The 23,325-nt window shown below is 41.3% G+C and overlaps 1 protein-coding gene and 1 non-coding gene across 5 annotated transcripts in view; one reads left to right on the top strand and one right to left on the bottom strand.

The window, feature by feature from the left end:
* Nucleotides 1-1,215: 1,215 nt before the first annotated feature.
* EFR3B (EFR3 homolog B) overlaps nucleotides 1,216-23,325 on the bottom strand; it is a 128,263-nt gene continuing 106,153 nt past the window's right edge. For 3 of the 4 annotated variants that reach the window (XM_072633880.1, XM_072633883.1, XM_072633882.1), the window contains 8 exons: nucleotides 20,943-21,074; nucleotides 20,485-20,552; nucleotides 19,707-19,834; nucleotides 18,936-19,027; nucleotides 14,606-14,654; nucleotides 11,856-11,962; nucleotides 8,730-8,779; nucleotides 1,216-8,060 (listed from right to left, as the gene is read on the bottom strand). In XM_072633880.1, coding sequence (XP_072489981.1) covers nucleotides 7,955-8,060; nucleotides 8,730-8,779; nucleotides 11,856-11,962; nucleotides 14,606-14,654; nucleotides 18,936-19,027; nucleotides 19,707-19,834; nucleotides 20,485-20,552; nucleotides 20,943-21,074 — 732 coding nt within the window. In that variant the 3' untranslated portion in view covers nucleotides 1,216-7,954. The remainder of the gene's footprint in view (nucleotides 8,061-8,729; nucleotides 8,780-11,855; nucleotides 11,963-14,605; nucleotides 14,655-18,935; nucleotides 19,028-19,706; nucleotides 19,835-20,484; nucleotides 20,553-20,942; nucleotides 21,075-23,325) is intronic. The other variant, XM_072633881.1, reaches the window with a different exon arrangement.
* LOC140521944 (U6 spliceosomal RNA) lies at nucleotides 15,806-15,912 on the top strand. The gene has a single exon (XR_011973204.1). It is a non-coding gene; the product is annotated as a U6 spliceosomal RNA (small nuclear RNA).

Raw genomic sequence — 23,325 nt, 5'->3', positions numbered from 1 at the left:
TTTGTCAGGTTGGGTATTCCATTGATTTTGCAGATCCCAATTGGTGGGTCAAAATTAAGATTTATCAGCTTTCAGTCAATCTGACAGTGATCCTCTTTGGAGTTAGCCTGGATGGTGTTTGGATCATAGTCTCTCCATTGGCTATTATCTGACTCTTGCCATCCTGGTAGATAACTTGCCTGAGTTTACACTCTACTGCATAGTTTTCATGAGCCCCAGGACACCCTCTGAGGCATGAGGACTTTAGTTGGAGATAAAGGTGAATAAAGAAATATTTCTATAGATACTCATTAGTATATACCCATATGCACAATACTCAGACATGCACACAGAAGGAGACATCCTTTCAGAGATTCACTCACATAGACATTGATACCTTGTACAATACACATCTTCAGCTCTAGAATGAAAAGATACTATAATTAATTCTCAGAGGAAGATGTGAAATGCCTTTAGAGTAGCCCTTGCATTTGCACAGAGGCACTCAACAACTGAACGCTACATTTCTGCTATGTCAGTCACTGTGCCAGGCAGGTTGGGATACAAGGACAAGACGGAAGTCAACTCTGCCTGCCCTAAAGGACTTCCATTCTACTGCCGACTTTCATGGGTATTCTTAACCTTTCAAACAAAACAGGGAAGCTGCTCTGTGACCTCTAGACTTGGGGGGGGGGCGGTTTGGAAAGTGGTCTAGTTCCTTAAGAATAGGCTTAAACTCCTTCCCTGTCTAGGAGCCATGGTAATGCACAGATCTGAAGTCAGGAAGCTGTGTGACTCTAGAGAAGTAACAACTTCTGCCTGTCTCAAGTTTTTTTGGCTGTGAAACGTGGATATTATGTACCTTCCAGGGTTGTGGGAATCAAATGAAATCATATCTGTAAAGCATTTAGTAGAGTGTCTGGTACATGGTAGGTATTTAATAAGTGCTTATTTCTTTCCCTTTATAAGATAGGTTAAATGTAATCCTGCAAACAAAGAGTCTTGAGACTAGATGATCTTCCCAGTTTCCATTCTTGTACTCTCAGAATCCAGCCCTGGGTCCCAGATTTCCATCCCAACAGCATCCCTTTCCACCTACCTCCTGGTGCCAAGGCACAGAGAGGGGAGTCTTCTGGGGATGTCAAAATGTCAACAGGAAAACCACTTGTATTTCCAGATTCAAGTTTGCATCTCAAACAACCATTCACTTTTAAAAAAATCAAGCAGGCAGCGATGTGGAGACATTAACATTTATTTGAAAAGGGAATCATAAGACATATTGGAAAATATTGACAAATATTTCCTAAAGAATTACCTTCTTCGGTATCATCCCTCCACAATTACCTCCTCCTCCTCCTCCCCCAAATCTACTACTTTTTCCTCCATTCACAAATGAAGCCAGTGAATTCCAATGAATTTTAAATACAGAAGCTATCACAGGAACTAATTCTGCACCCACATATAAATAAATCTATCAACTATTATATACATGTATTAGAAACTATGTGGCACTCGTACACACCCACCCACCTATATCCACGCAGGGTCACAAAGGTCTAGATATGACACACACACCCACACACACATACACACATATACACGCAAACACAAATACATTGCAATCTGAGGACAGAAGCATTTACAGGTTTTCCAGCTGGGAGTGCCTCTTGTCCCCTTCAACTAATTAAGTGCTTTTCAGAAATTGAGAGGAGATGGAGGGAGAGCATTTCCCCCACCCCCAGATCTCTCAGAAAAAAAGATGAACTCAGTCAGCTTCTTTGGTCCTCAAATAGAGTGAAAATTCAAGGCTCAACTCCAATTCGGCAACATACTTCTCTTCTACAGTCCACTGTAACTATCAGTCTATAGTATTTAAGGGCCTACCATGTGCCAAATGAGAGAGCAGTGTGATGTAGTGGCTAGAGAAATAGCCTATAAGTCAGAAAGACCTGGGTCCCATTCCTGCTTTTTACATAAAGGACTATGTAACCCTGGGTCAGTCACAGCCTCTTTGTTCCCTGGACAGTTCACCAAAATCAATTGCAGAGAAATTGCATGGGGAGGAGGACCCACCAATTGGGAGTTCCCCATACCAACCAAATCATAGATTCAGACACTGTGTCAAAAACTGTTGGGTACTTGGGATACAAAGGTAAATAGAAATAACCTCTGCCTTCCAAGAGCTTACCTTCTAGTTAAGTACTGCTCAAGCTTTTCTCCTTGCAATATATTTGGGCCTGGATTAGACTTGAAGCAAATGGTTCATTGTTACAATGAGGTTGCTGGGATAGGGGAAAGACAAGTGGCCCCAAATTGCTTGTACTTCCCAGGGCAACTCGGGCATCTTGTTTTAGCTCAGTTGGTCTGTGTTACCCTGGAAAGGTCCAGTTAGAGCACTTGATTCTGAGTTGGGCTCAGCCTTCCTAATTACATGGGAATCCAGACATAATTCAGTGTTGTAGGGGGATTTATCCATCAAGGACAATGGAACTGTAATTAGGCAGGATCACAATCAAGGGAGCACAAAACCTCTGAGAAGCTTAGGCATCCTGCTCCTTGAGCTATTTTAGTCTTCTGGAAGTTCCAAGTCTTAAGCTCTACTGTACAATTGGGTTCCAGGAAACTATCTAAGAATATAAATTATAGTTGTTGAGTCATATTTCAGTTGTGTCTGACTCTTTGTGACCCTAGTTAGGGTTTTCTTGGCAAAGATACTGGAGTGGCTTGTCATTTCCTTCTCCAGCTCATTTTACAGATGAGGAAACTGAGGCAAACAGGGTTAAATGACTTACCCAGGGTTACACAGGTGGTGAGTGTCTGAGGATAGATTTGAACTCAAGAAGAGGAGTCTTCCTGACTTCAAGCCTGTCACTCCATCCATGCGCCACCTAACTGTTCACAAATTATAGATAAGGTGTCAAATTCCTTTGGTGCAGGGAGTTTCCCCATACCAGTGAAATTGGAGGCTTAGCACTCATTCCTGTGGAGCATTCCCTCCAAATGTTAACTGCCTGGAGGCAAGTTGCTCAGCTTTTACCTCCTTCCTGCAGTCTGGTTTCATTTGACCCTATCTTGGCATTGCAAATCTCCCAGTCTCAGAGGGAATTACTTTAAGGGGAATTACTGGATTTATGTTCTCAAATGAGAAAAGGAAGAAAGGACCCCGAGATCTCTACTTGGAGGAAAACTCAGCTTAGTTAAGAGAAATCGGGGGTTTCAAATATATTCATGTCTGATTAAACCTTCCCAGGAAAGCTCTAGCCACACCCATCCTTGCAGTACAGATGCTCATCTTCTGTCCAGTAAGAGTGTAAGGGGAAGGGTCTCCAGTTGAGCATGATCAGGTAGAATGTAAGCTGCTTGAGGGCAAAGACTTTTTCTTTGTCTTGATATAACCAGCATCTAGCACTCAGCCTCATATGTAGCAGGTGCTTAATAAATGTTTACTTGATGGATTGATAGTTTCTGACTGCCTCTATCCAGGAGAGGAAAAAGGCCTCATCACAAGGAACAGCACAGATAGCAAAAAGGGATTGGAAAGGAAGGGGAAGCAATTTTCCCCTCATTCTCTGGGGCCAGTGGTAGGATGAGAATATAATGGCATGAAACCATTTTAAATCCTGATTACTTCTCCAGTGCTTTGTTCTAAGGCACACTATCTGACATTGAGGCAGGATTTTTACAGGTTTCTATGTTAAAGAGCTAGAAGAAACCGCAGTCCACCTGTTTCCTCACTTGTATCATGAAGACGCTGGACTAACTTCTCTTTAAAGTCCTTTTTGGCTCTTAATCATAGAATCTTGTGATCTAGTCTAGAGCCTGCATTTTACAGATGAAGAAACTGAGGACCAGAGACGTGCTTTGCCCCCAGTCACATAAGTGACTCAGCAGAACCAGCATCCACATCTATCTAGCGCCATTGAGTCAAAATTCAATGTTCTAGTACAGCTTGTTGCTAACTTTTGTTAGGATAATTTGGTCTATCTTGTTGATTAAATTAGGTAATAGATTTTGTTTAGCTCAAATACCAGAAGAGTCAGAAGTAGCTTCTTCACAAGAAAAAAAATCAAATGACAAAAAGCTTCCCTTGATTTTTTTTGGGGGGGAAGCATAGAATTGATCCTCTAAATCAGAGGCATCAAAGGCCCATGCTACTGGCCACAATCAGATTAAAGTGTAATTGGGAAATATTTAATTAAATAAATACAAGTACAACAGAACAAAGATGAAGTTAATGTGTAGTTTTCTTCTAAATCAATATGCAGTCCCTCCCAGGGATCTTTATGTATAGGTTAGCGGCCAGGTTTCTATTTGAGTTTGACACCACTGATCTAAATCATATATCTAGAGATATACTTTGATTTTTTTCCCTCTTACAAGAGTGATAACCAAGACCATCAATCATCTTCTAGGGGAATTAACCTCATCTATAGGCTTTTTAGAAAGATGTTGTAGAAAAATGATAATGTAAGTCTGAGCCTCAGTATCCTTATTTGTAAAACAGAAAGGGGTCTGGGGGAGGAGGTTGACTGGATGGCCCATAAACTCCCTTCTGGCTCTCAATTTTATGATCTCCACTCCTCAGCCCCACAGATATGAGAAACATCACTTGAGATAGTGGGAAGGACAACTAAAGTCGAGTAAGAAGGAAACTGAGGCTTGTCTTTTAAAGCTAAATTAAGGTTAAGAGACAAAGTGCTCAGAATAATCATAAAGAACTAGTTCGTGTGGGAAGACTCTCCTGGCCTTCAGGATTCCTATTTTGTCTTCAACGTTTTCTTTAAGAAACTGTGTGCTTTGATGTTCATTAGAAGTTTAAGTTGCTAGTTTAATAAGAAATGTTTTATTATTATATAAAATGGAGAGGAATTTCATGCTTATAAGTCTGGATGTCCTCCATCTTGGACTTCAGGGAACACATGCAACCTAAAATTGCAGTAAGTGAGGCAGAGAGTGTGGAACCAGGAGAGAATAATTTTGCCCTCATCAGAGGACACTCTTCTGGCTGGAAGGTTTTATTTAGTTCTGATTAACATCTTGGGAAGCACATTGATAAGTTAGAGGAAGGTGGCCAACATAGTGACTGGCCTTGAGATCATGCCTTAAAAGGATCAAATGAAAGAACCAGGAATCTTGGCACAGGAAAGGAGGCAGCTGAGAGGGGGGCCACATGAGCATTTCCTTCAAGTATTTGAAGGTCTCTTACACGAAAGGAGGATCAGATATGTTTTGCTTGACCAGAGAGGGTAGAACAAGGAACAATGAGGTGAAGGAGATAAATTTAGGTTTTATGGAGTGAAAAATATCTTCAGAGTTGGAGGTATTGAAAAGTGAAACGGGTTGCCCTAAACACTGGTGGGTTCCTTTTGTTTGAAGACTTTAAGTAAGGTTAAAGACTACTTATCAGGTATGTTACATGGGGGATCGTTTTTCTGATAAGGACCACACAAGGTAGTCTGAGAGCCCTTCCACCTCACCAACTCATAGTGCAATAGTAGATTGAGTTGAAGGTGGCCTTCATTTCCCCCCCAACATATCCTGCGCTTGCATAAAACTTTAGAATGGTCAGGGAGTGCTGCCCTTTATTGCACAATTCAATTATGCATTTTTTAAAAAAAGGGATCTGGTTTTAGAAACCTACCCTATATTTTCAGATATTTTATATTCAGATCAACGTGGCAAGTACCAAAACTATAAAAACAAAGGCCTGAGGTGACAACATTATGGTAGTTAGCCTCAAACTTCCCTTTTCTTTCCCAAGAAACTTCACTTAGGATGAGAGAAAATATGTGGATAAAATTCTCTCTTACCTAGGACAAGATTAAATTCTTTTTTTTCTTCCCTTCTCTCTCTCTCTCCCCTCCCCTCCACTCCACTCTCTCTTCCTCTCCTCTTAAAAGCAGGCAAATCACTAACCAACCTATAATTCACTCACATCCTCAGGTGAATTATCTCAGCTTTACTAATAAATGAAAGTTTTGGGGCAGAGTTTAGAGGATTGGGGGAGGAAGGAAGGGTTATTTAGAGGGAGATGTGCCTGTAGGAATCTGCCATCTGAGGCTCTAGAAAAGCCATGGTCCATATGAGAGTGGTTGACCCTTGGGAGGATCTGCAAGGATAGAATGGGGCACAGAAAGAGCTTTAAAACAAACTCTCTTCTCCACTTTTCCATATTGCTTGGGGTCATGTGTGTATTGGTTCTGATTGGACTTTTGGAACGACTTGTCACCATCATTTATAAAAAGTTTTATACAAGCTGCAGGGTGTATGGGACACTTGAAAATTTATAATTTGAAGAAGCTTTTAATTCACTCTGAAGTCCAGAGGTATCATCTCATTTAGATAAAATATACATAGAAACTTCATCATCCAAGAGACACATATACATTTCCCCTCTCCCAGCCCACCCCACCCTCTCCACATACTCTGGCTTGCACACTGCATTCCCAAAGCATACAACTGGTCCACTCATTCCTTGGTGGATACACCCAATATTCTCAGTGCTGGCAGATAAACTCTTGCTGTAGGAATGTAAGTCCCAAGGATCCTCTGCCTAGGGCAGGGCAAATAACTTTCCCTAAGAAGGAATGATTCAGGGCAGGGCATTGGGGTAGCCTGTCATCTCTTGCTATTTTGGAGAGTGTCTATTGTCTTGAGTCATCTCTTGTCCTGCCCTCAAGCTTAGGACCTCTAGCAACAGACCTATGCCCCACAGGAAGAGAGACCAAGGAGATGCCATAACCCAGGTCTCAGGCAGGGTAGAGATGGCAAGAGGGCCAAGAAGGACCACAAGCAATGATGGGGCTCGGTAGAGACATCTTTCCTACCTCTGCCTACTATGAGAGGGGGTCAATGGGGAGTGTTCTCTGATATAACTTCCCATGATGCAGACCTCCCAGGAGGCAGTGTATTTGCCTCCCTGGCAATGTCTAAAGCTGAAGATGGCTTTGCTTCCTCTCCCCAATCTTGTTAGAGTTTATCTTCCTTCATCAGATTGGACTTTAACCTTAATTTCATTTTAGGTTCCCACAATGCCTCTAAACATTGACTCCAAGGGTCCTGTTCCATTTAAGACAAGATTGGCCCAAGCCAACTCTTATGGATGAACAAGAACAAGAAAAAATTGCTGGTATCAGCTACTTGTTGAGCACTGGCATCCCCAGAAAGGTTGCCCCAGGCTTCGTCTCAGAACCTGCTCTTAAAGCTGCCATGGTATCAACTCTATGCTCCTCCAGTTCCTAAGGCATCCCATTCCCTTCTTTCTAGTCCCTGAACCCAATTGCACAGTGACTTTTCACATCAGGCAGAAGAGACTTCAGTCTGTTGCTCAGTGAGGGTGAAGCTCTCAGTATACTTCACCCCTTCTGAAGCAGCTCTGTTAGACAGGGATCCAGACTTCAACTCGGTAGCTGGGAAATTCCTGGAGAGAGACTTCAACACTTTCATTTTTCTAGGCAATGCTGCCCAAGAGATCTGATGCCGCTTCCATTTTCTGTTCAATCCTTGGTGTTAAATTGGGCTCAAAAACCACTGAGATCCTTGTCAAGAGCCCCTCTTTTGAAACATGGAGAGCCTGTTCATGGATGGTTCACAGGCTCTGCTCCAAAGAAAAAAATTCCTCCAACCCCTCAACCAAAGGCTCACCAAGGCTCTCTGACCATTATTGGGAGAGAACACTCAAATCTCTCCTAATAAAGGACCGCGGATGAAACAGAAGGCAAGGCAGAGTGGGCAGGGTAGACTCCCACTGGCACAGAGGGCCTGAAAGAGAGTGTGGTGAAGCTGGGATGGTGGAGCAGGGATGGTGGAGCAGGAGGAAGAAAAGGGTTGAGGGAACTTGTTCTCTCTGGAAGGTGCCCACCATTTGGAAATTATATTTCTCCCCTGAGATCTCAGGATTCCATGCTGTAGGGGATGGGGGTGGGGATCACCTCCCCTAGACCCATCCTCCACAGGGGCCTCTGACTGTTGGCACTCAGTATACGCATAGATCAGGGAACTTCATCTCATAGACGGGGATGGAATGGTTCTGTGGCTGGCCATAGGCTGCTGTGATGGTACCAGATGGGCTTGGGGGAGGTCTAAAGATAGAAAGAAGAGATTGAAGGGAAAAGTTATGCAAACAGAATAAGCTTGAATCATCCTTGCACTAGGGTAAATGTGGGAGAAGACTCAGATCCCCACTTGCAAAGACCACATCCATGAAGGTCAAGCCTTCCTGATATATAAATTCAATTGAGGCCTTTAGCCAGAGAAAGGACTTGGGATCTAGGGGAAAGCAAACTAACTCTTCAGTCAGAGGCTCTGAGTTTAAATTCTGCCTCTGATGCTTATCTGTAGGCTATGGGCAAGTAGTGCCTACTACTTTGGCCTCAGTTTACTCATCTATAAAATGAATGGGTTGGACTACATGGCCCCTGAGGTCTCCTCTAACTCTAGTTGTATGATTTTATGATTTCATGGGCAACTATGTTTTTATATTGGGTTCCAGGAGTTTTCATTTAAAGTTAAGTTCTCTGTGAAGGCCATACTCATAGAGCCATTCTGGATTATTTTCCTGAAACTGTCTCCTAATTCCCTGACATCTTTCCTTCACCAACAGTCAATCAGTATAGATTAAGTTCCTCAGTTCTAGATTATGAAAAGTAATAAGTTCTAGGCCTTTTAGAGAACAGAAGCACAAGTGATGATCCCAGAGGGAAGGGCCCTGTGAAAGATCAGAGAAAACTCCCCTGCCCATGGCCACTCACCGGATGGTGATTTCAAAGATCTGATTGAGTTTGCTCTGCAGCAGGGATGCCTGTAAACCAAAGAAATGGAAAGAAGGTGAGCTTGAGGGCCCTCACCATATCACTACACCATGGGTTCCTGTGTCCAGCTTAAGGCTAGAGGGCCAACAGAAGGACATAATGTTACTTGTCTCTTTGATCTTGGATGATCAATGAAAAACCTTGAGAGACAAAGTTTCTGGGTAATTAATAATCAACTTATCAATTAGGCTAGCTAATAAATTATCAGACAAAAAACATAGAGAGCTTAAAAGTTTTAAATAATCCTTGAGAGGAGATTCCCTTGACAACTGAACATCAACTCTGATTGGTGGACATTTAATGGGGAGGTGGATTAGAAGTCTTCACTTCTTCTGTTGAGAATGTGACCTGATCATGAGATTCAGCCACCTCCAGCAATCTGGATAGGGGAATCCTCCATCCAGATCACTCTGGTTGGCTTTCTCCTTCATGAGCTGAGTCACCCTAAATTCTAATGAAGGGGTATACCAGGACAGGAGCTCATTTCCTAAGGGCAAGAACTTGCCTAGACAGGATTCTATTTACATTCAAAACGGAAGTCTGGTCTCCTAATTGGGTGGGGTCTAGCTGAAGATCCAAAAGCATGTTTCCTGAGGGTTACGGTTAATCTCAAAGAGCCATGTCCTTCAGAGTCTGGCCTTCCACAGGAGCTGGGCCTCAATGAAGAAACAGAGGAGGAAAAATCTAGATCCTATTTTAATAATTGGCTGTTAATAAATAGAAATAAACTATTTCTCCCATAGTCTATAAGAGTTAGCAATCTGCTTGGCTTTGGGTCTGCATGAGGACATGGGGAAAGGCATAACCAAAGAGATCTCTGGTACCTACACCTCTTTAGGAGCCAACCAGAGAAACAACATGACATAGAGGATGAGGGGCTGGCCTCAGAGTCAGGAAAACTTAGGCTTAAGTCCTGCCTCTGACACTACTGGCTGTGGAGCCTGGGCAAGTCTCAGGGCCCCCTGGCAACTCTCTACAACAATAAATCATAGAGAAGCTGTTTATATGCAATGGTAGAGGGGATTTCCTCAATGGGAGATGCCAATATCGATGAAAATAAAGATTCTCACCAAAAAAAAATCCTTTTAAAGGAGTCAATTAAGTCATTCAAAGGTGACAGCATAGAATCATTTACAAAGAGAAAGAAAAACAGAGTCAATACAACTTAACAAACATTAATGAAGTGCCTACTGTGTGCCAGGCACTATGCTAGGTGCCAGGGATATACAGAGAAAAAATGAAATTATTCCTTTCCTCAAGGAGCTTATCTTCTTAGGACTGACTGATCTTGTTCAGTGACCTAGGGAAAAACCTCTTCCCACCTTTCTGCCTCATTTTCTCTCTGTTTCAGGAAAATAGTAATCCTCTGTCTCCCAGAATGAGGATGAAAAAGACTAGGGTAACATGGAGCTAAGAGAACACAATGAAAGAGGAGGATAGAAATGCAAGACTTTTTGCATTTAATATCTATATATTGTTATTGATGACCCCTACAATTTTGGCCATATTAGCTCATGAAGGCCATCTATAGTGTTATAAAATATTTCAATCTGCTTTGGGGGAGAGGGTACCCATAGCCAGTGAAATCAGAAATGCATGAAGTAATGAAATAAAGATTATGATTGTTAAAAAAAAATAAACTATCTTCTCTCTTCTTCCTCTGAAATGCCCTCCCATTGATTCCTTTCTCTTAAAAAACTTCAGTATATTTATTCACCAAGTCACTTTGTTTTTTCCCTCAAATCCTTCCCTCATGATGCCTATTTCTAAGAAAACCAGTCTCAGTTCCTAGATCTTCCTGACATGGTCAGCCCTGCCAATCATCATAGAACTTCACACGTCAGTCATTTGTCTCCTGGAGGTGCCCATGTTATTTCACCATGGTTGTATTCTTGAGAGAAGAAGCTACTGGTCAAGAGTCTCTGTACCTTATAACTCCATTTCCAAATTAATTTCCCCAAAAGACTTAACAATGATGAGTCTCTCTTGGTACTTTGGGGGATGGTGCTCAACTCAAATACTTGAAGAGAGCCATGATTCCACTACTGAAAGTATTCCTTTTAACAATGAAGATCTCAAGTCATCCATGCCTGCCAAAGGTCCTACATGTCCATCTCTTGGCATGTGAGTTGTGTGTTTTGTTCCTATGTGTCTAATGATGTTCTTTACTCCACTGATACCAGATGATGATGTGTTATTGTGATGACAAGAAAAGTGGGATCTTTTGCTGTTTTTGTTTTAGTGTCATCAGATACCTTGGATTGAATCTTGCCTTTAGCAAGCAAGAGTCTTTACTAGGACTAAAGTACAGAAACAAGAGTTTCTTTAACTAGAAACAGTATATGTATTTGTATTATTAATGTGAGTAAAGATCTTCTCCACCCACTAATGGGTCTGCCCATTAAAGGGAGTTTAATAAGGCACTGCTTCTCAAGGGTTGGGATGCCCTCTGTCTCTAAAAAAGGGTATAAATACTCTGACTTGAGGTTTTACTTTGGGGCTTACTGGAAGTGTTTGTTTGACCAGTAGAGGACTCTGGGAAGCAGCTAAGGAACCCCCTGGCTTGGAAAACCCAGATGTTGGTGCTTCCCTCTCTGATAACTATGGATAGACAGTTGAACCTATCTGTTGATGTTCAGGCAGAGGAAGCCATGGCTATTGATCTTTGATTTCTCTGTATTTTCTTTGAAGTTCAGGGTGCTTATTCCCCTGAACTAGGTGAATGATATCTGTGCTTGGTTAAAGGAATGATACATGTGCTTGATTAAAGTGATTGCTAATCCCTCAAAAGTTGCCTTTCCTTTTATGAACACAGATCTAAAAACCAGTGGTAGCAGGCCCCCTTGTGCATGTTGGGGTGTTTACTAATTCAGTTACGAATACTAGAAAATATACTAGTGTTGGTCCATCCCTGATATGTCACCCTATTCCTATGGGGAATGAGGTTTGGGGCAGGGGAGGGCACAGGAGAAGCCCAGCAATCTTCTGTTTGGTATTATAGTTCAGTGCTGATCCTTGCTAGCCTTAAGGGCTAGATGCCAATCTCCCCTTGGCTTCCACACTCACCCGGGCCCCACAGTGGGCGGCAATCTCCTCAAAAGGCGCCTTCTGGAATTTCTCAACCACCTGCCGTCGCCGCTCGCGCTCTTGTTCCTCCACGGCCACACTATCTACTGGAGTACAGAAACTTTAAGTTAGTACCTTGGTAATGGGCAACTAGGTGGCACAATACATAGAGCACTGGCCCTGGAGTCAGGAAGACTCACCTTTCTGAGTTCAAATTTGGCCTCAAACACTTACTGACTGTGTGACCCTGGGCAAGTCACTTAATTCTGTTTGCCTCAATTTCCTCCTCTGTCAAATGAGCTGGAGAAGGAAATAGCAAAACACTCTAGTATCTTTGCCAAGAAAACCTCAAATGGGGGCACAAAAAGTTGGATGTGGCTGAAAAACAACTGAACTTGGCCAGTGATTCACACCATAGTGAACAGGTATTATGAAATAGAAAGAACACGGAATTTGGAGTCAGAGGACAAAAATTCCAAACTTGACTTTGCTATTAACTAGCTGTATCATCTTGAGTAAGTCATAGCTTCAGTCCAGTTTCTTTCTCTATAAAATGGGAACACTATATGCATGTCACTTCAAACTCTTGCAATTTTTCAAGTGGAAAAATATGTGTGAAATAAATTTGTAAACAAATGAGTTACAAAAAAACAAAGTACTATTATTATTACCTAGAAAATTCTGAGAGAATGAGATAGAGAGAAAAAGTAGGGAACACCTAGAACATAGGTCTCTGAACCAACATGAGGACATCTGGGGGAAAGAGGAGAGGCAAAAGGAAAGGCATTGAAAAGAGAGAGGAGAGAGAAAGGTTGGGAGATCAGAGCTCTAGTCCTGGGTCTGTCACTAACTTGTTGTATATCCTTAGGCAAATCATATGACTTCCTTGGTCCTTAGTTTCCTCATCTATAAGATGAAGGGATGGAATAGATTCCTTCCCCCTCAAATGTCCCATTAGCCTGTGGTTTTATAATCGGAGGCTAGAGATTAATGACACCTACTTTACTGTTCTGTCCATCACCAACCCACAGCATATAAACATAGGCAGGTTTCAGAAGAACTGCAATGGAAAGTCACCCACATAACTGCCACTAGATACTTCCTCATACACCACTACATATCTGTGTGCCTAAGCCTTGACCCATTAAGAGCTACCTGGGTTGACAGAACTCACAAATGACTTTTTGGGTGTACAGCTATTTGAATCCCAGTCTCTGAGCTGCCTTGATGGAATGCTGCCATGGACACTGCACTGGCTTGGCACCCCCCTCTCCTGACTACGGATTTGACCTTCACATGTGGTAAACTGTGTACCCCCCAGATGGTCATTTCACTTCCAAGAGTGAAGATACATACACACCCTAAGCTTCACCTTGCTATCTTTTTAACAGAAAGCTTTTGCCCACAGGGTTAGAAATTGTTAGGTCAGGAAAACTATGTTGAAATCAAGATGAACACTATTCTGTCATTTCATTTCAATGGTACAAAGATATTTGCAGTCTTATCTATACTTAACACTCAATCCTTCTAATATGACAAGAAGGCAATGGGTCTCATGGGTCTTAGGTAACCTATGGGCATGGAATCTGAGGGACCATGTATTAAGATCCAGGCTGGAGTCAACTCAGGATAAACTGAGGATTAGCCATGATCCATAAAGCCTAAATCCAGGATTAGAGTAAGAAATTGTTTTTTATAACATTTCTTTCCTGTTGGCTTTTTTTATTCATTCCAGTTTCTCAACCTCCTTTCTTTCTTTTTATATTCCTTCTATTTGCTTTCTTCTTTTTTTTTCCTTTACAAGATGACTTCCTGCTTTGTGATAGATGTAGGGTGATAGGATCAATTCTGTCTACATCTGATGATGATAATGGGAGGGTAACTTTAATCTTCCTTCCACCTTAACTAGTTGGCCATCAGTCAAAGAAGTAGTTTTCCGTGTCTGTGTTTATATTCCTTGCTCTTAATTGTTTTTAAATAGGGAATTTAATCCCATGGTTACTTTTACTTTTTTTTTTGGAGAGACAAATATAAATTTAAATTGTCATACTACCAATATGTAGTCCTCATTGTTTTGTTATTTCCTGTGAATCACTGATCTTCAAAAGAAAGAAGCAGGTTCCCTTCTCTTGATCCATGATAATTGCATTTGGCTCCCCATTAATAGGATACATCACTGAGGAAGGAATTGCCATAAATTCCCCCACCCTATCCTCTTTGCCACCATATAGCAGAAACCCTGTTGGCAGGATTAAGGGCTGGCCTGGAAAACTCACCCACATGACTCAATGTGAACAGTAAACTCATTTATTTCTATAGAGACAATATTTTCTGAATCAAAAATCTGACAAAGGACATTTATTTTGAAGCTTTCATGAAAGGGTACTTTTGAACACCATGTAATTAATCACAAAGACCAAACTTGCCCCTAGTAAAGACAGGAAAAAACACACCCACCTTCCTTCTTTGCAGAAGTGGGAGACTATGGGTGTTATTAGAATCAATTGGTATATTTTTTAGTTTTGTTGAATTGTTTCTCCACAGACACACTTTAAAAATTCTTTGTAACAAGGTATGACTCTGTGAGTAGGGTAGGAGAAAGGGATATATTTGGCAATGAAGGTGACAGAAAGAAAGGAGAAAATAAAAAAGTACCTTTCTATTCTCAAAATTGGAACTATATTGGAAAAATCTAAGACATTTGATCACCATATATACGTTTCCCATTAGCTTCAGTTGTCTTAACTTACCAATGGCCTTCTTTAGGGTCTCATAGGTAATCTCTTCAGCCGGCACTCTCTGTAGAGAAAAGAGAAGATGTTTCTGAAGCTTAACTTTCTTAGGAAAGGTGAAAGGAAGGAAGGAGATGTTAAAGGATACTGGGGTCTTCCTGGCTTTGGAATTCCCTAGTACCCTCATCTACCTAAGTCCCAGGCTAGGAAATTAAATGTGCCAGGAGGGGGTCCCTACTATGAGATACTCTTCTAGATTGATGAGACACTTACTAGGGACCAGGCAGTCTACATTGTATGCACAGCTGGCCAGCTGGTAAAAAAAAAAATTACCCTTTGACCCAACAACACCATTTCTAGGTCTGTATCCCAAAGAGACTACAAAAATAGGGAAAGGACCCATGTGTACAAAAATATTTATGGCAGCTCTTTTTGTGGTGGCCAAGAATTGGAAATTGAGGGGAGATCCATCAGTTGCGGAATGGCTGAGCAACTGGCAGTAAATGAATATAATGGAATACTATTGTTCCATAAGAAATGATGAGCAGGAGGACTTCAGAAAAACCCGGAAAGACTTATGTGAGCTGATGCTGAATAAAGTGAGCAGAACCAGGAGAACATTGTACACAGTAAATGTGACCTTGTGAGATGACTTGAGTAGACTTGGCTGTTCTCAGCAATGCAAGGATCTAAGAAAATTCCAAAAGACTCATGATGGAAAATGCTGTCCACATCCAGAGAAAGAACTATGGAGTCTGAATGCAGATTGAAGCATACTATATGCTCTCTCTCTTTCTCTCTCTTTTTTTTCTCCTTTCTTGTGGTTTCTCCCATTGATTCTAATGCTTTTTCACAACATGATTAATGCAAAAATATATTTAATATGAATGTATATGTAGAGCCTATATCTGATTGCATGCTATCTTAGGGAAGGGGGAGATAATTTAGAACTCAAAATCTTATGGAAGTGAATGTTGAAAACTGAAAATAAATTCATAAAAAAGTAAAAGAATAGCCTTCAGGGGAAAAAAAATCAGAGATTGACTGGGGGGAGGCACTTTGATTATACTTTGACTTAGATCAGAATTTCTATTTCAGAAAGACCCCCAGAATCCTTCTCCCACAAAGAATATGTCTTCTATACTCACTACCAGCCCAGTTTTATCAAACTTTATGTGAGGAGACCACGATATAATCTGTTTTTAAAATATTATTCTGGTGCTTGCTTCAGCAGCACAAGTACTAAAATTGGAACAACACAGAGAAGATTAGCATGGCCCCTGTGCAAGGATGACATGCAAATTTGTGGAGTGTTCCATATTTTTATGCTGTGTTGGGGAGGGAGAGAAAATTTAAAATTTACAGGAGTGATTGTTGAAAACTGAAAACAAATTAATTGAAAATATTATTCTGTTTGAATGAGTTTAAGATATTTAGAAAGAAAAAAAGGATTGGTTTACCTTTAAGAAACATGACCACCATTCTCAAAATTACAGGTTTAGTAAAGAAAAGATTCAAGGCTAATTGAGCATTTTTTTTTATTTTTTTTTATTTTTTTAATGTTTAACAATCACTGCCATACAATTGCGATTTTATCCCTCCCCACCCACCCCCCACTACCTCCCTCCCTCCCCACGACTGCATACAATTCTGTATAGATTCTACATATACTTTCCTATTGAGTATATTTTCACTATAGTCATGCTATGTAGTCAGACTAAGATAAATGAAAGAATCCGTATAACAAATCAGAACATGATACACAAACAGATACACATACACAAACATGATCTGCTACATTATGTGAGTGACTTCCATATTTCTCTCTCTGAGTGTGGAAGGCATTTTGCCTTGAGGTCCACCATTGGGATTTTTTTTTTTTTTCAGAAGTTCTTGTGTTATTACAAAAATCTAAGTCTACCAGAAAAAACTCTCACACACTATGGTTGTTGCTGTGCATAAAGTTCTCCTGGTTCTGCTCCTTTCACTCAGCATCAGGTCATATAAGTCCTTCCAGGCCTCTCTGAAGTCTTCTTGTTCATTATTTCTTATGGCACAATAGTACTCCATTACATTCATATACCATAATTTATTCAGCCATTCCCCAATTGATGGACATCCCCCTGACTTCCAGTTTTTGGCAACTACATAGAGTGCTGCTATAAATATTTTTGTACATGTGGGACCCTTTCCCATTTTTATGATCTCTTGGGGATATAGTCCTAGTAGCGATATTGCTGGGTCAAAGGGTATGCACATTTTTGTAGCCCTTTGGGCATAGTTCCAAATTGCTCTCCAGAATGGTTGGATGCGCTCGCAGCTCCACCAACAATGAATTAGTGTTCCAACTCTCCCACATCCTCTCCAGCATTTATCATTTTCTTGTTCTGTCATGTTTGCCAATCTTATAGGTGTGATGTGGTACCTCAGAGTTGTTTTGATTTGCATCTCTCTAACCAATAGTGATTTAGAGCATTTTTTCATATGATTATAGATAGCTTTAATTTCTTCCTCTGAAAATTGCCTGTTCATATCCTTTGACCATTTATCAATTGGGGAATGACTTGTATGATTATACATTTGGGTCAGTTCTCTATATATTCTAGAAATGAGGCCTTTATCCCCGAGCTTAGCTGTAAAAATTTTTTCCCAATTTACTACATCCCTCCGGATTTTGGTTGCATTGGGTTTGGTTGTGCAAAAACTTCTCAGTTTAATGTAATCAAAGTTATCCATTTTGCATTTCATAATGCATTCTATCTCTCCTTTAGTAAAGAATTCTTCCCTTCTCCATAGATCTGATAAATACACTATTCCTTGCTTCTCCAGTTTATTCATGGTATCAATCTTTATACCTAAATCATGTACCCATTTGGACTTTATTCTTGTGTACGGTGTCAGGTATGGGTCTATGCCTAATTTCCGCCACACTGTTATCCAGTTTTCCCAGCAATTTTTGTCAAACAATGAGTTCTTATCCCAGAAGCTGGGGTCCTTGGGTTTATCAAACATAATTGAGCATTTTTAAAGAACATAGAAAAGGGGAAAGGATAAGAGATAAAGCATAACAGACCTTCCCCTATTGACTATTTCCCCATATGGGTTATCTCTCTCCATTAAAATGTAACAGCTCTCTCAGACCTTAGTAACTTGGTTGCTAAGGTAACTTTTTCTGATTGAAAGGAAATAACTATGGGCTTTAATGTAGGATATATTTGGACAGAGAAAAGTATGTGATGTTTTCTTCATCTTCTGTTTCTGATCATGGAATGGGAAACAAGGTAACTGAAACCCAGACGCCTTTCAGTCAAAAAATTGTTAGTTTTGAAATTAGTGGTAAATTTATAATGAGGTATACGTGCTTATTTTGAGACTAACAATAACAGTGATGTCCATACTTCAGGCCTGGCTTAAAGCAAATCAAGGTAGGAGTCTAATACAAATTTATCAATCTTTCACTTCTCTTTGGTTCTCCTTTTGGGTTGACTTTTTATGTTATGAAAGGTACTTATCACTCTGAGAGATACTGATGTTCTATAAGACTCCTTGATAGAGTAAAAAGAAAGAGAGAGGAAGAGGAGTTGAGCCTAGTAAGTGACGGAGGACATAAGGTAAATTCTGCAAACTGCTCAGAATCCCTAAAGACTCATGGTCTTAATTTAGGAGCAGAACCGGTCTGAGAAGTTCATAAAGATCAGACTACCTTTCCTAAAATTGAGAGGACCAAGAGGTTGTGCAGGTTGGCTGAAGACCCTTAAATAATTAATTGATTAATAAGCATTTATTATTACTATCATTGTTATCATGTCACAGAGCCTTGGTTCTTTGCAGAATCAGACACAGGGCAGAAGGAACCAAGTAGGGAATAAATAGCTCCATATCCTCATCTGTAAAAAGGAGGAGTTGGATGAAATGATCTCTTATAGCTCTAAACCTATAATTCTAAAGTGTGATTTTTTAAAAATGAAATCCTAGAGCAAATAATATTTAAATAGACTGTAAACTGGTGAGCAGGTACCATTACACTTCTAGTGCGTGGTACATGGAGGTTCCTTAATAAATGTTCACTGAACTGAACCCAATTGGTAGCATACGTCACTGATTTTATAATAGGAATTGATAGGAAAACAGGGTGTACTTAACAGAAATGTGTTTTATGTAAATGAATCAATGAATAAAAAAGTATTTACTAAGTACTCTGTATCAAGCACTGTGCTACTAAGTGACATGGATTTAAGAGGACCCAGAAATAAAGTTGGAGAGCAATATATAGTTGAATGGGAAGAGAAAAGGGAAACTAGCTCCCTCTCCTGGTTAGGATGGTATGTAAGAAAAGAAAAGAATTTACCTCTTCCTTCTCTGGACTATTCCTCGATTCTACCTCCACCTGAAGGGAAATGGTTTCACCAATGCTCTTTCTCTTGGACAAACGATCTTCATCTGGAAAAGAAGGATTCCTAGAAAGTCAAAGCTTCTAGAGGAAGCCATGAGATCCCTAGGGCCCAATCTCCCTGCCCCCTTAAACCTTCACTGATTCTTACACACACATACACACACACACACACACACACACACACACACACACACACACACACACACACACACACACACACACACACACTGCTAATAGAGAGAATAGCCAGTTAGGGAGCTCTCCCGGGCACAGATTTCGAAGTGTAAAGGGAGTTTGTTGGAACTTGGGCTCTGCTCCAGATCTGTTGAGCCCATGTGGGATGGGTATTTGACTCTCTCTAGGGCTCAGATTTCCCTCCTGTTTAATGGAAACGGGAAACCCAAGAGGTATGGTTAAGGATTTGAAGTCATTAGAGATCTTTAGAAGATTCCATCTTCTGACTGTGGAGGGTTTAGCAAATCTCAGTTGGCATGAGATTTGTAAACCACAGGGCAGGTTATTCCTTGAACACATTACCCTTAAAGATGCTAGACTGATGGGTAAACCCCTAATATACTCAGCAGGTGTCTTACTATGGATTTCTTTAGATCTTTACCAGCTCTAGGTGTCATGAAGGGTTGTCAAGGAAGGTGACCTATGTACTCAAGCCCTACCTGGGAAAAGTGAGGGGGATTAGGATGGAAGTCCTTATACTCCAATTCCTACCTGTCAGCTGAGGGATGTAAGGTGTGCAGAGTCTGTCAGAATTGTAGCCACTGCCCCCCAGGACTTCACTGATCTTACTCTGACGGAACAGGAGTTCAATCACCACTTGGTCTAGGCTCTGGGACAACCTGAAAGAAACAAATGGGAAAGAACAGAGGAAGGAAGGAGGCAGAAACATGAACAAATGGGATGACTGTACACTCCCACAATGTCCTTCTGGTCCTCTCTATCCAAAAAAAGGAAGCCAGCTCTTCTGAACTTTTGTGCTCTAGGCTACCTGTCTAGGATGCCAGGACTAGAAGAATAGCACCCAGATGATCATAAACTAAGGTGATGCTTCTCTTAAACATCTCTAAGATATGAAAGTAATATTATTCTGTGAGCAATATAGCACCCATTAGGCAATAACATCATCTTGTAGACATATGGATAGTGTCTTGTCAAGAGTGATCCTTCCAGAATTAACTCTCCTACAAATATGGTCAATGTTCCTAGGACTGTCTCATCCATTCTGGCACATAAAAAGATGGTTATCCACCTGATGTTTCAGTATTGTGTAAGAATAAGAGACCAGGAAGCTCAACCTGGGACCCTTACACTGAAATGTGTGCGTGTGCGTGTGTGTGTTGGAGGAGGGAGTTAGCCTACTCTGTTCTCCTTTCGGTCAATTATCTGGGTATCTGTAGGGCTGAATGCTCTCTCTCACACTCAGGACACCTTCTCCCATTTTAATAGGTACCTCCTTCATCCCTGAATCCAACAGAGACCACCTTCTCACCTGGGACTCTCCACAAACACATCTTCTGGGAGCATATATGGCGCTTCCTTCTGCCTGGTCTCTATTACCTGGAATGTGGAAAGGAACCAATGAGCTGGGTCTAGCAAGGAAAATGAGCTCAGATGAGACAGGTGATATCAGGAAATCTTGTTTCTTTTTTGCCATTTCCTACCACAATTTCCTTAAAAAAGTAGACTCTAAGGCATCAGTGTGAAATTCAGAGAAATGCTGATGTTCCGAGAAGCCTAAAAAATATTAAGTGGCGTCTGGTAGCATAAATGACATTTCGTTGCACACTAACTCTGGAGTCAGGAGGACCTGAGTTCAAATCTGGCCTCAGATGCTTACTAGCTATGTGACCTTGGGCAAGTCACTTATCCCCATTGCAATGAAAAAAAAAAAAAAAGCATGAGGGAAAAGGAGAAAAGCTTAGCAAATTCTTGTACAGGGCTACCCACCTCATGGATGTGCTGGCAGAAAGCAGGTACAGCAGTAAGTTGACTGATGAGGTTCAAGTAGGCAGCCCCCAGAGCATAGAGGGCACAGCGATTGTACATGGGCAGATTTTCTTCATTGACATGGGCCACTTCCTACACCAACACAAAGACAGACCCACAAAGGTATTTAATCCACACCTTCTACTAAACTTTCCAATCCACCATCCAATTTAACTTACCCTCTTCTGGAATCTTCCTAGGATTCACACCTGAATCATAACTAGCAATTTTTTATTTCAGGGACAAGCAGCACAAAATACAACCTTGATCGACTAGTAAAGGGGAAGGGAAGACCTTGGCACCTTGCCCCATGGTGGGAAGCCAGAGACTCGAGGATATTATGAAGCTGGCAAACTATCTGTTAAACTACTGTTTCTAATTTTTTTTATCATTTTACTGAAAGATTGTGTCTTCAGCACTCGCAAAATGTGTTACCCTGTGATGAAGCCACAGATACCCCACCCTGATTAAGTCCTTCCCGGTTTACAGACCATAACTAGTAACAGAATGGGGGGAAATGCCCCCTTGAGTCATTCTGTGGAGTATCGAAACAAGGCAGGTGCCTGAAGATTTCATCAGTTTTTGGCCAGGAGAGCAACCTCATTTGGCTAGAGCATCTTGAGGTCAGTGACTTTCCCTACTTTTCAGTGTTGCCTTTGACCTCTTTCCTACTCTTCTCTGTCCTCAACAGCCCTCTTCATCATTATCTTCTCACTATTCTTTATGCTACATTGACAACATTTATTCTATTAGATTGGACACTATCCAATTCATTTAAAATTCCTTCAGTTCCTTTGTGGGGGCTGAGATTGCCCCCTTGTGGGACTGAGATTCCTCCCTTAAATTAAGATAGTGAGCCACTTATCAGAATAAGAACAGCTGACTGAGGAAGGGAAAGACACCACCTCCTCCCCCATCCTACCTTCCACCCCTCCCCCCTTCCACACCTCCCCCCCCCGTCCCAGCCAATTCTGGCTTTGAAAGGCGCAGGGATTTAGAAAACTGGAAGCAAAGTCAGACCTTATCAGCAATGATAAGCTAGGCAATCTCCTGTTCACATCTGAATTACTAAGGTTCAACCACACTCACCTGCAGAAAAGGGAAAGTCATGGAAGCTTGTCATGGAACACACTAGCCCACGGAAATTCAATTTTTAGCCCATAGTGAGTGATAAGCTCAACTAGCACAGGTGGATGATGGAGAAGTCGTTGTATTTGGGGAATGCTACTAAGTGCAAGGGTGGATCCTAGATTACAACCTAGATCTTTAGGCCTATGCATAAGAGGGCTTAGGGAACCTTCCCATCTTGTAGCTGCCTCAAAGGTTATATTCCAGGTCCAGGCTAGGTCAGGAAGTCTAAGTCATCCTCTCAAGGAAATAAATGGGTTTTAGGGTCCCCTAGGATTCATAAAGAACTCTGAAAGAGTTCTAGGAGGTTCAGATTCATCCCCTTGGAGGGGTTTGGGACAAGGGCAGATAGACGTGTGTGTGTGTGTGTGTGTGTGTGTGTGTGTGTGTGTGTGTGTGTGTGTGTGTGTGTGTGTGTGTGTGTGTACAAGGGTCTCTTGGTAGCCTTTCACTGAAGAAACTTTCCCAGGTCTTGAAGAGGAAAATCTTTGGATTTTTCTCAACCCACATCTCTAGAACAGACTAGTGGACCTTGGAATGTCCATCGTTGTCCCACAGTTAAGAAGGTAACTGGATGGGAGCCTCTATGGCATGGCAAAACAAAAGGGAATGTTAAAACCATAGGCTGGGGGGGTGGCAGGAAGTGAAGACTCAACCTCCATAACATTTCTTGAATCCAATCTCTTTTCCCCACTCTCACAGGTACCATCCTACTCCAGGGCATCCTCATTTCTCACTTGGATTACTGCCACATCCTCTTCTCTGTTGCTTCCCTATATGCAGCCTCTTCTTTCTCTAATCCATCCCCCTCATGACTGCCAAAGACACACTCTTAAAGCACAGGTCTAACTATGCTATTTTCCTGATAAAGAAGCTTCACTGGTTTCCTCTAGGATCAAATACAAACCCCTTTGTTTGTCACTGAAAGTCCTATACAATCTGGCTTATTTCATATCACTTGCCCTGTGATAAAAACATCATCTCAGACTTTTTATGCTCTAGCCAAACTGGCCTACCTGCTACCCCCAGGACAGAACATGCAATCTCCCATCACCATGCATTTTAATTGCCTAGAATGCTCTCTCTCCTCACTTCCACCTTCAAGAATCCCTTTAAAATTCTGTTCAAGTATGACGTCCTTTAAGAGGACTTTCCTAATTTCCTCAGTTGTTAGTCCAACCCCTTAGTGGCCCCTCAACTACTGAAATCAATCCTT

Source organism: Notamacropus eugenii, chromosome 1 (assembly GCF_028372415.1).
Source record: "Notamacropus eugenii isolate mMacEug1 chromosome 1, mMacEug1.pri_v2, whole genome shotgun sequence".
In the NCBI taxonomy this organism is placed as follows: domain Eukaryota; kingdom Metazoa; phylum Chordata; class Mammalia; order Diprotodontia; family Macropodidae; genus Notamacropus; species Notamacropus eugenii.
The sequence above is the reverse complement of the archived record's forward strand: the minus strand, read 5'-3'. Positions and strand labels throughout refer to the sequence as shown.